We start from the raw sequence: 12,006 nt of genomic DNA, 5'->3' as shown, positions 1-12,006 counted from the left end.
TAACAAAAACAATAACTTTTTAAAATATTTATTAAAAAGCAGTAATTACAAAATTCACTTCTTCTTTGTCACTTTTTTTGGTGCAGCTGACTTCTTTTCCACTTTCTTCTCTGGTTTTTTAGCTGCTGCGTCCTTTTTGGCTTTCTTCTTTAAGTAGAGGAAGGCTGAGGTGCGCAATTTATTCCTCACTTGTCTTGCGTGCCTTAATTTAAATCTGTCGAAATCCGTCAATGCCAACCTCTAAAATAGAAGTACAAGTCTAAGTACAGAAAGTCACTATATTTTCAAAGGAATTTTACTTTTTATAAATCATAAGAGAAACCCTTTTGTGTCATGGGCTAATGCCTTACAATGGAATCGTCAAACAAAATAGCCTCATCGATTTAATACCAGACGAATAAGATCATTTATTTTTCCATCTAAGTTCAGAACATGCTAAGGATTAGCCGCCTACTGGATGATCAATGTGTCAAGACAGACACTAAGGGGTACGACGAAGGCACGATTCCTGGCGTAACCCACAGAATCTTATCTTGACTCATGCCCAATTTTCATTGGTTAGCTGCTATTAAATTTAAAACGGAGACACCAGGTGGGTTAGATCTTTTAAAACAGGAACCTTTGTCACAGGGCTGGACATTCCTAAAGCAAACATTAGTAATTAATTTTTTTTGTCCATATATTGCCGAATGGAGTAAACTTTCAGCCCTCACTGGGTGCTGCGCCAAATTAGAAGTTTCCAGCAACAATTTATTTCCAATGCAGTGAGCACACATTATTTATTACCGCATTTACTAATGAATATACTCACTTATTTTACATTGAGGTTTTAAAAGCTGAAAAACAAATGCAGAAAGAGACAAATTCTGAAGTTAATCTTGTTTTCTCTGATAAATTCGATTTTTACGAACAAAAATAACAGATGTCATCAATTTTACTTTTTCTTCATGAGAGTCAATAATGTTTCAACATAGACACAGCATAATCAATGGGGATCATTTTTTTATTAAGCACTCACATTACTAGCACACAAAAAGAGTAAAATCCGCATTTTTATTAGATGGAAGGTAGATCTTACAATACATTACAAAAAATTTTCGTAATCAATTACAATCCACGTTTCTTTCATTCTGGTTATTCTTATAAGTGCCAGACCATAATTAAATAGAACAGTAAAATCTTAATACAATTTAATTTATGTCTAGTTATTCCGGTCTATGCACGGCCGGTACTTGCGGGTAAGATTTTGAAATATAGCCCAATCAAAGTCGTGTATTACAATTCTGCCAAGAATCATGTCGACACTCTCGACCATTTTGTATGATAGGATCCCCTTCGTTCAATTATTACAGCTAGATTTCAAAATGTCTGAAAAACAGTCTCATTCATCGCTCATCTGTTTTTAAATTTCACGATCAATTATACTGATTCCTTGATCAATTGATCGTGAAGGTCCTCTTAAAGAGTTCGTTTCAGAGATTAAAGTGGATATACTTTGCAGACGCTAATGACTGAGTCCAATTGCAAGATTGGGTCCCAGCTAAGAGATATTTAGATCTTTCACTACCTATTAGGAGTATTTATTAAATGGAACATAGAGGCAAAATATACGGATCTTAAAGCAATTCACTACATACAAATTCTCGGAATCCACAGACTGAATTTTTCCTAAAAATCTCAAACTCACAGCAGAAAAATACAATTATGAGTTTAGGAAAATTACCTTCTTTTTTGCCTCCACTTTTTTGGCCCACATGCTTTCTTTCCACTTTTCATCAAGTTTATCATCCTTCCAAGCTTTTCTTACAACTCTGGTAGAAGCTGTGAATGGAAATCTCAATCTAAACTTTGTGAGATGCAATTGATTGAGACGAATACCGCTACGAGGTACACCAGTTTCAGGTCCGTCAACTAACGCCTTAATAGGACAATAAAAGAGTGATTACATCCAATTAATAACAGAAACATTAATAACTTAGTCGAAAGTCAATAAAATTTAAGTGCTTCGGATAAAGTTTTCATAAGCAGGTACAAAGTTACCCTGGTCTGGTTTATCACATCCACGATTGCACAAAGCTTTCCTTTATACCTTCCATCAGAAATGTATGCTACACGTCCCGTTTGTACAAATCTCTTAAATGGCTGTAAAAAATAATTTTCTAATAACACGTGATATAACCTTCCTTCACATTATACAATGCAAAGCAAGAATGGGAACTTATATTCAAAACTACTGTAAATAAAAAAGAAGAGTGCTTGGCACATAATAACACAATTACACGAATGAGAATAATAATAAAAAACCATTACCATCTTGCCTTTAGGGCTTGCGTTGCAAACTAAAACAAGGTCGCGATCCTACTTTACTGTCTACTCCAAACTCCACAAAGTAAAGATTTGGTTTTAGGGTTATGACAATTTCCCAGTGTCGCCAATTATCATTAATAATTTTTCTCTATGAGGTTTAAGGGACGTTTTTAATTTAAATTGAAAAACACTAAATTAAATAAAAAAGGTAATAATAAAAAGAAAACCTTTTATATTGCACGCTTATTTGATAGAATCCCATTTTCCTTTAGTTTTTAAATAAAAACTTGAATAATAAAATCAACAACTAAAGTAGAATTTATTTTATTCAGTATAATCATTATTCATCAATATGGTTGAATTAATTTTATTTTAGATACTTGATGTTTGTTTCTTGATAGTTTGGTAGTCATGCTAGTACTGCAGGTGTAGGCTACTATCTAGGCCGAACGAATAGGTTATGTTATTAATTCGTTTTCATTCGTGACTGCAGTTAAGTGTGCAAAACGCGACCGTATATAGTAAAAGAGAAACAATGCTGTCAAGTTAACGTAAATTACGAGTAAAGTATCCAGCTGTTTGCTGTCCCCTAAGAAGTAGAAGGATTTTTGGTAATATGGTGGCTAAAAGAAAAAATATTAACAATTTCAAGCTGTCAATTTAAATTGTGTTTATTTCCTTGCTTATTTTGAACATTATGTGCTTTTTCTAAAAGATTTTAATCGTAACATAAAAAAACTCTTCCCACTAATCTGCAAATTAAATTTTAAATATCTGACTCACATTTTGACCTGATATGATTTTTCTTTTCAGTTGAACAGAATGCAGAGTTCTTTAGTTCACATATTTTTTAGAAGAAGCCTTTCTACATTCTATTCACCATTATGCTTCCAATTTACAGATGTGTTGTGGTATGCTCAACAAACACTAGAATTTTTCTTTAAATGCATTGCTCGTGGAATAAATTGTTTATTATGTAGTACATTTTTTAAATGGCTATTGTGTTTTCAGTGCCGAGCCTTTAAAGAAGAAAAAGAGATTAGATCCAGCGATAATCAAACAGAGAGAGGAACGAAGAAGAAAAAGATTGGAAAAGCAGATAAGGCGCCTTGAAAGAAATGTTCAGCAACTAAAACCAATCAGTGAATGTGAGATACCTTTGGAAATAATCAATAGTGCAGAGTAAGCATAAAAAAAATCGTAGTATAATATGAAATTTAGACAAAGCAAAATAGTTTATTTTACAATTTAGATCCAATGAAATTTTGTAAACATGATCTGTTTCAGTTTCTGGTCTTCTCACATCATTTTTTAGACTCTTGCCTATTTATGGATTAAAATCAACTAGTATTCTAATGTGGCCAGATTTTTAAACATTTTACCAATTATTGGTTAAAAATACTTAATTTTGATTTTACCATATTCACTTCAACCTGATGACTTTAAAAAGTCGTGATTAACTCAATGAATTTTCAGCCTTTATAGCAGAAACTTAGTTGAATCCGGTATTGATGATAGTAGAATGCTTTCTGTGAAAGAATGGGCAAGAATAAAAACGAAACAGTGTAACAATGATGCCGCGATGATATATCGCATATTAGATTCACAACAAAATGCGCTAGACAACTTGATGCGAATATCAGAGAAACTCTACAAATCAGCAATAAAGTTAAGTATATTTGCTATAAACTCATATTTTATAATTTTACCTTTTCATTGTCTCTGTTCCAATAACTTTGGAGGCCTCCAAAGTAAACACTTGTCATGATGTGCTTGATTCCAAAGGCTTTAGTAAAAGTGTAAAACTTTGATAGTCTTATCATTTGTATCAAAATCATTCGAATATCCAATAAAAATTGGTCGTTTTCAACAGGTTGATAATGGTGCACTTCCTTGGAATTGTAAAGGACCAGTGGAGACGCCGCCTATTCAAGAGTATGAGAGCCCAGACGGTGAATATATCGACATAAGTAGGAAATGGGATCATTTATAATTCTACGCTTTCAAAATAATTTTTTAATCAAATAGCCACGTGTACTTCCGTCTGAATAAAATGCTGTGTCCTTCAAAATGATTTAATTTAGTTTTTCTTACTCCATTTCTGATTATTGACTTTTAAGTTGTTTTGACCGGCATCCTCTGTCAGACGGAGTAAATCCAAATCGAATTATAAATCGGATCAGAGGTTCATAATGCAACATTTCAGACTGACTCTTTCATTCAAAGTAGCTCAATACGTGAGCTGCAACAAAGGAACATATTTTGAAGTAACCTATAACCTAATGAATTTTGTTAGAAAAGCCGTAATAGATTTTTAACTTCTTTTACTAGGAAGGGAAAGTGAGGCGATCTGTCAAAATTGTGAACCCGAGTTTTCACGCAAATAACCCTGTGTTGGTTAAATGACTGCGCTAGTGCAATAAATAAAAATCGCTGGAAAACCGAACTTTACGCTTTTGTTGTTCTTTAGCAACTGATTAAGAAAAAGTAAGCTACAAAAAAAATCTTTTAACTGGAATTGCAATTTTACTTAATTTTTTCATTTTTTGAGATTGTTTTCGAAAACGGCACAAATGTTCTTTAGACTGTGGACAAATTGCACGGACTTGGAACTACGTTTCCTTCAACCACATTTCCCGGAAAATTCGGTGGAGAATTATAGAAAAAGGTTGGTCCAGCCATCTTCGATCAAATTATGAACGATTAATTATGTCGGCAAAATTCAGAACTAGAAGAAAATTCCTCAATCATAAGTATCCCTTTTCTTGACGAAGATTTTTCTTTTGTTTAGATGTTCTGTAAGGGCGACACCAGGGTTCTACAACTTACTTGATTACAAACTTTTTCAATGAAAGTCAAATTTTCAGAGAAGGGGTGGGGTAGGCATTCTTGAAAGTGGATTTCAAGCGATATGTACGTGCTTGTAACTGAAAAATGTTAAGAATTTAACATGTTCAACAAGTAAGAATCTTGAGAATTGTGGTAACACAATAAGAAGCGTACACACTACATACTTATTTCGTTCAATTTAATATTTGCAAGATGAATGATACTTTTATATATTTTTGTTATGTACCCATACTTTTAATACAAAACATTCAACATTTGGAAGATTTACGAGAACATATAAATTAATTTCACTGTCGTGTACTTCTCAGTAAATATTTCAATGTAATTAAATAAAATTACCATAGCTTCGGTGCACCTGTATAATTTCAGCACTAATTAAGCTTGCCGTCCCTTAATTTAAAAACTTGTCTAGCAATACTTTACTCTTGAACGAAGTAAAAAAACATTTAACATTCAATACTTGGTCTTTCACCGCTAACGTTTCCTCGAAGCTTTCAGCTTGCAATCAACTCAACAAAGAAAAAATAAAGTAAAATTTTCAATTTCTCTAAAATAAAGGGTCTAAATAGTTCTTTCTCTAGCAAGTTTTTGTTGTTAGACAATAAGAGTCTTCTGCTGTAACGCTTTCCAGTTTCTTCTTCTGCTTCTGTAGTTGATAGAATTACAGAATTTGAACCACAGTGGATTTGAGTAGCTCAAATTACAAATGTATCGCTTTGAGGCCCTGACGCCGAAGGACACATCATGCACAGGAAGTCAAATTTGAATTTCTATTAGGACACCAGCAAAGGTACATGTTTTTTGAAAAATTCACAATAATATCGATAGGTTCTTGGATAATAATTAAGATAAAAGACATAAATAAATAAAAAAAGAGACTCGTCAATGTCTTTTAATAATGAAAATGCAATCATATTTTTAAATGAAAAGAATCTGTGAACAGCCGCGCTGTCAATTATTGTCGTTTAATGAACGATTGGGTCACGAAGAACATAACATTAATTAGTTCTACTTTTGAAGTCATAGAACCAGAATAGGGTTAGTTTAGAGATCACAGGGGAACAATTCTGAAGCGAAAATTAAAAGTGGAAAATTTTAGATTGTTGGATTCATCTTGATTATCCACTGTACAGTATGTAATAAGATGGGCATTTTAAAATGCGAAGCAATGCCTTGAAAAGTTTTCATATATTTTCCTAATTCCTTCCGGTTTATCAGAGTTTGAAATCTTCCACCGCATACACAATGTAGCGTCATGTTTTCCTTTTTTATCTGAAAATAAATAAATTGATCAACATTTTCTTATTGATTCGTACAAAAAAATCTAGAACAGTAGAAAATTAAATTAAACAAACCGACTTGTAAACATCGGGCGCACTGCAGATCTTGTAGAGTGTAGCCCATCGATTTCCGATTGACCATATCCAGCAACAATGCCTGAATTTCGTTGTTGTTGTAATTAGTATTACAGATAGGGCACTGCCAAACATGGCTAAAAAACAACGAACATATATTAACATCACCATAGAACTCTTATTCCCTGTGAACTAAACTGTTTTTAAAATTATATTATTAGGAGTTTTGGCCCGTGCTGTCTAACTGTAAAGATCGTGTCTGTTTAAAACTGTTTTTTCGAATGGTTGTAGTCGTTTGTTTATGCTATAAGTGTGCAGGTAAAGAATTTGTAGTGCAAGTGATGGTTATGTGAATTTTCAAGAATTTTTATCGAACCGTTTTTGAGCAATTAATTAAAATTAAAATTGAAAATTTAAGCTTGGGTAGGTCTGTTTTATCACATTGGAGTGGGGGATAATACGTCATCTTCTCCAGCGAAAGAACTTTGTTATCAACCAGCTGTAAATATATAGGTATAATACGCTACGTTATAATCTCCGACGTAAAGCTTGTCATCTACTCTCTTATTTACTGTTACTGACTTTTGACTCTGGACTGTAAACATGTCAAGTGTACATAACAGTGGCCTCAGGTGGGGGACGCCCCAGGTAATGATGGTGCTATTGGGATTATCCTAGCTAAGTTGGAAGCAATGTCAAAAAATATTCAAAATTTGGAGGCATCTAATACAAATATCATCCAAACTCTAAACTCCTATAAAGAAGACGTGAATAATTCTATTTTTAATTTAGAGAAAAAAGTTAAAGCCCAATCCGTTGAACTCTCAAAAATAAAAAAGTAAAATATGCTGTTAAGAGTGGAGATAAGTAATGTTAAAAAAGAGGTTTATAACTCCGTTCATCGTACAAACGCTTTATTAATAAATAATTTACCTCAAACTGAAAACGAAAATCTACAAACAGTGTTTAGTAAGCTTAGTCAAGCTATTGGTTTTGATAACAACTTAGCAAAATTAGATTATATTTACCGTTTAAAGCCTAGACATAACCTCTCTCCACCACCCATTTGTATAAAATTCGTAAGTCGTATTGATAAAGACGCTTTCCTGAATTTAAAAAAGCAAAATAAGGAGAAACTAACTTCACTAATCTTTGAAATATCACCTGCTCGGCCGATTTTTATTAATGAAATGTTGCCACCTCACCTAAACGTACTTTTTAAAAGGGCGAAAGAATTACAGAAGAATGGTATTATTAAATACTTTTGGTATAAAAATAATCGTCTTATGATTAGACAACTTGAAGATTCTTCTGCTATAATTATAAGAACAGATGCCGATTCACAACATCTTTGCGATTCTGGTGATTACTCAGGCGACGAGTTGGATGAAGGAAGCGTTACTACGGATACTTCAGAATCCACGCTGCAGACAAGGAAATCTACCAAGAAAAAGAAAAACTAAAGGATCTGTACAAAAGGGTTCATTGGTTGGTTTTTTAAGACCAAAAGAATTAGCCGCAACAGGCAAGAAGTAACTAATTACTGTTCATTCTCTAAGGTAAAAGATAATAATCTGTCTCAAATAATACTGTTATACTCCTACTATAGCTAACAATTTGAAAGCACTTTTTTGGAATATTAACGGTTTTGCACGTTTTTATTCGTTAGATTTAGAACAACTCAAGTTTTTCACCTCTATAGATTTCCTTTTTGTATTTGAAACATGGTTAACTTCAGATCCTGTATTTAACTCAAAATTATTTAACAATTTCAGGGAAGGGATTAGCTATGAGGTTAGCATACTGGACTCCCACGCGGAGGTCCCGGGTTCGAATCCAGCAGCTGACCCTTAGATTTTCTCTTCCTAGGAGCTTCTTACAGCTCACTGTCCGGTGATGGACAGTGTTGTCTGTAACGAGAGAACACTGTCCGGAGGCCGGCAGTGCACTGGAAAAAGCTCCGGGCGCTAATGACCTCAGCTGTTGATGCGCAAAAAAAAAAAAATTAACAATTTCTATGTAATAAATAGTAAAGCTATTAGAGAAAAGGCAAGAGGTCGTCCTAGCGGAGGCCTTTTGGCCCTGATTAATAAAAAATTTATTTACGAAATTATAGATATCTCTCCATCTTGGATTTTTTTATTTATCTGTTATAATGAACTAAAATTAATTATTGGAAGTATCTATTTTCGACCTCATGATCCATTTGAGGGTTTATTGAACGATTTGGATACACTTTTGCTGAATATTCTAGAAAAATTTGGAGATATTAAAATATATATAGGAGGTGACGCTAACTGCCGTATTGGGTCTTTAAATAATGGAAATTCAGAAATTTAAGTGCAATTATAATCAAACTAAGTCAAAAGAAACTATTATTCACATTCACAACTTTTATTTGGTCCCTGTAATATAATTCAACTAATTATGTGAAATACGTACGTAAATTTAGGGTTGTACGAGTATAATACTTTTTTAAAAAAACAGTAGTACAGTTTTGCTTATCACTGAATGTTACAGACAGAATTATTGTTCAATGAAAAGAGTTACTAATTACACAAGAGAAGAACAAATTCCTTTAAAACATGTTCATGAATTGTTTACATCCTAATCGAGTATTTATTTTGCCACAATTAAATATGAACGAAAAATAATCTTACCTGCCATTAGTTACCTCTCTGTAAGGATCTTTGCAGAGATCTATGTCTCTACAGTGGTTGCAGGCGCGGCAGATTACCTCGGGCAGAACGACCGTGGCGCAAGGATCTTCCCATTCAGCTTCATCACTGAACTCACCAACATCCACTAACCTTAACAGATTGCGCCTTAAACGGGCAATCTCTTCTTCAACGCTCGAATCCAAACTCAAAACCTATGCAATTAATCACCATAGTTAACATCAAATTTTTGAAAAGAATGCCCTAAAGTGGAACACTAACATTTGTCATTCGATTAAACTAAATAAGACAATGATGTTTCCAAGAACCAAATTGCAATACCCTATGGTAACAGCTCACCTTGCAAACAGCTTTAATAAATTCCAGTGCAGGTTTAATGATTTTCTCGCCTGTCTCAGCCACGCCCATTATATTTATTGTTTCAGGATTGTTTATCGAGTAGAATGGAAGCTTTTTTTGAATAAACTGCACGATCCTGAAATATTTATAAAACTTTCTACAATCATTATGTTTCTGAAACTAGTTCACCTGAAAATGTTATTTCTAGTAATGTCTTTCTTAATTATTTACTACTTCATTTGCTTCAATTTTCGTGAGAAAAGAGAACTTGCCCTACTCTTGAAGGCGGAACTTCAAATTAGTCCGGTGATACTCTACCCTATGATACAAACGGAACCTTGAAACCGGTAGAAGTAATGAAAATAATAGAATAGTAATAATTAATAATAATAAGTAATGAACCTATTGGTTTAACATTATAAGTCGGTAAATTGAATTTAACATTCAATTAAATTTTGAAAAAATAAATAACTTTTTCATTTAGTCAGCATTTGATGTAACTACGAATAAGATCCTGAAATTTCTAATGGAAGGCAATTTTACAGTTCATTTACTTAGCAATAGGCAGCGCGATATTATCAGCTACATAATAAGAAATTTGATAAGTGAGGTTTCCAACCCTCAGAGAAAAAGGACACAAGTATGAAAACACGTTCCATAACATAACGCGGTACGCAGAAAGTATTACAGGAAACATTAATGAGAAAAAGCTCTAGCAGTTCCCTGCAAGTGGTCAAACCAAACCATTACAAAAAAAAAAAAAAAGGTTTTAGAACATAATAAGCATAAACCAATCATATACGAAGGATGGTTCTTCATTTCCATATGGGCAGAAGAAATCGGTTTAAAAAACAAACTTCAATATATCTGTACCTTTCGGGTACCATTGTTATCTTTTAACAAAACCTTCAAGAAATTTGTCAAAAAACTGATGAAAGGCACCATGGTACCCGAATTATCCCTGACGCTTCAGAAACCAATCAAGCAACACATAGTGTCTTCCGTAATGAAACAAATAATCTAGTAACTACTAAATAAAGAAAACTAACTTGAATAATTTCTGTGAGAGATCACCAGTTATAAGATTTTTTGCAAAATCTACAGTGGCGGGCATTGCAGCTATTTCAATCGGCATAGACAGCTGACTGGAAGATGCCAGTCTCTTGGGCGTGCCCATAATTGACCCGCTCTGCTCAAAATGTTGGTAAATGGCGCTGATGTAACCAGCCACTACTGTCATGAAATATCCTTGAACATTATTTTCCTCTGGTAAGAATTCGCTTAAGTTCCAATTCATCACAATAGCCGGCTACAACATTTGTAATGGTAAATTTTAAGAGGACATTATCAAAGTTTACTAAAAATAATAAAAAGACCAAAATATGAGTTTGCCACATTAAAGATGGCATTTCGGTTTTTGATTACTAGTTTTTTAGAATTCTTATAAGTCAGGGTCACCTTTTAGGAATAAACATAAGATGTCTGGTGTGGACTGAGTAACCCAGTTTCTAACCTGCCAACCAAATTGCTCCACTTAATCAGGAGATCTATTGGCATTATCTACTGAACTAGATTTCTGGATCTTTGACTTTTTACAGTGTGGTGGATGTTTATTTTATTTTTTACAGCAGCATTCAATTCAAGACCCATAGGTTATGGAAATAGTAGTTTATTGAATGTTGGACATTTCAGAACAGAAAAAAGTTTGTTTCTTTCAACTTTAAACTGCAATAAATTTAACAAAAATTGCTCACCCCCTCATTATCATCTTCCTCGTCAAGTTCAGACTCATTTTGTATTTGTGGTTCAGTGCTCTCTCCAACATCTGAAAGGCCGTCTGGTAATCTTCCTTTTACTCCTCCATGGTTTGCCTTTAAATATATATTAGTTAGTCATTAATAACTTAGATCACATGATTAAAAGTAAATTCTAAAGCTTACTGGATCCAACCACATGAGATATTTCCAACATTGACTGTACGACATTTGAATACTGTGAAATAATTCTTTATTCTTTATACTGGCCACCACAAATTCAATGTACCCTATTGCATCTTCAATGTTCCTTTTTTTCGTACATACAATAATCTTATTGAAATTCGCGTAGACAATCACTGAACCCAGTCTTTTAAATTCTGCAACTAACTACAAGCAAGGAAAACCAGAGTAAAATCTGAATTAATTGAAAAGATTATGGATTTAGTAATTACTTGAAATATCAGCAGGAATTTAGACAATGTGTTGAGATTAAAAATGACCCCCTGGCCTGGTAGGTAATATTAATCTCTCATTAATAGATACTATTTTGTATGGATTAGGGAACCATCGAGGGAGTAGATACCTGCATGAATAACTTCTTCATTAAATTATGTAACGTTCTTCTCAGAGCGGGGTCATAGAGCAAGGCTGTCGGAGAACGAAGCCACCTTAAGTTAAGAAAAAGTTTATAATAAATACTCACATTCCTAAATAATAAAT

General features: G+C 33.4%; 3 protein-coding genes across 6 annotated transcripts in view; 1 reads left to right on the top strand and 2 right to left on the bottom strand.

Moving 5' to 3' along the window:
* Window positions 1-12: 12 nt before the first annotated feature.
* On the bottom strand, window positions 13-2,467 carry RpL14 (ribosomal protein L14). The gene is made up of 4 exons (XM_074117177.1): window positions 2,311-2,467; window positions 2,041-2,142; window positions 1,724-1,918; window positions 13-240 (listed from the first exon to the last, which is right to left on the bottom strand). Exons 1-4 carry the CDS (start codon window positions 2,311-2,313, stop codon window positions 55-57), a joined length of 486 nt encoding a protein of 161 aa, XP_073973278.1. The 5' UTR covers window positions 2,314-2,467; the 3' UTR covers window positions 13-54.
* Window positions 2,468-2,724: 257 nt separating this feature from the next.
* Window positions 2,725-4,381, top strand: mRpL40 (mitochondrial ribosomal protein L40). Its single transcript, XM_074117175.1, has 5 exons — window positions 2,725-2,918; window positions 3,121-3,218; window positions 3,319-3,489; window positions 3,784-3,976; window positions 4,181-4,381. The coding sequence occupies exons 2-5, from the start codon at window positions 3,130-3,132 to the stop codon at window positions 4,298-4,300; spliced, it is 573 nt and encodes a 190-aa protein (XP_073973276.1). The 5' UTR covers window positions 2,725-2,918; window positions 3,121-3,129; the 3' UTR covers window positions 4,301-4,381.
* Window positions 4,382-6,019: 1,638 nt separating this feature from the next.
* Window positions 6,020-12,006, bottom strand: part of PolE1 (DNA polymerase epsilon catalytic subunit 1) — a 36,375-nt gene continuing 30,388 nt past the window's right edge. For 3 of the 4 annotated variants that reach the window (XM_074117152.1, XM_074117154.1, XM_074117155.1), the window contains 8 exons: window positions 11,870-11,954; window positions 11,470-11,673; window positions 11,284-11,400; window positions 10,579-10,838; window positions 9,530-9,665; window positions 9,173-9,384; window positions 6,517-6,649; window positions 6,020-6,429 (listed from right to left, as the gene is read on the bottom strand). In XM_074117152.1, coding sequence (XP_073973253.1) covers window positions 6,253-6,429; window positions 6,517-6,649; window positions 9,173-9,384; window positions 9,530-9,665; window positions 10,579-10,838; window positions 11,284-11,400; window positions 11,470-11,673; window positions 11,870-11,954 — 1,324 coding nt within the window. In that variant the 3' untranslated portion in view covers window positions 6,020-6,252. Of the gene's footprint in view, window positions 6,430-6,512; window positions 6,650-9,172; window positions 9,385-9,529; window positions 9,666-10,578; window positions 10,839-11,283; window positions 11,401-11,469; window positions 11,674-11,869; window positions 11,955-12,006 lie in introns of all 4 variants that reach the window. The other variant, XM_074117153.1, reaches the window with a different exon arrangement.

Source organism: Rhodnius prolixus, unplaced genomic scaffold (assembly GCF_049639745.1).
Source record: "Rhodnius prolixus isolate KJV_2025 unplaced genomic scaffold, Rpr scaffold_2, whole genome shotgun sequence".
Taxonomy (NCBI): domain Eukaryota; kingdom Metazoa; phylum Arthropoda; class Insecta; order Hemiptera; family Reduviidae; genus Rhodnius; species Rhodnius prolixus.
The sequence above is the reverse complement of the archived record's forward strand: the minus strand, read 5'-3'. Positions and strand labels throughout refer to the sequence as shown.

Bases quoted from the DNA above. Each gene is read 5' to 3' on its own strand.
- RpL14 (XM_074117177.1), bottom strand. The intron at 1,919-2,040 runs GTAACTTTGTAC...TGTCCTATTAAG, and splicing joins ATGTGATAAACCAGACCAGG to GCGTTAGTTGACGGACCTGA. The intron at 241-1,723 runs GTAATTTTCCTA...CTTCTATTTTAG, and splicing joins AAGTGGAGGCAAAAAAGAAG to AGGTTGGCATTGACGGATTT.
- mRpL40 (XM_074117175.1), top strand. From the start codon at position 3,130: ATGCAGAGTTCTTTAGTTCACATATTTTTTAGAAGAAGCCTTTCTACA. The intron at 3,490-3,783 runs GTAAGCATAAAA...ATGAATTTTCAG, and splicing joins GAAATAATCAATAGTGCAGA to CCTTTATAGCAGAAACTTAG. The intron at 3,977-4,180 runs TTAAGTATATTT...CGTTTTCAACAG, and splicing joins TCTACAAATCAGCAATAAAG to GTTGATAATGGTGCACTTCC.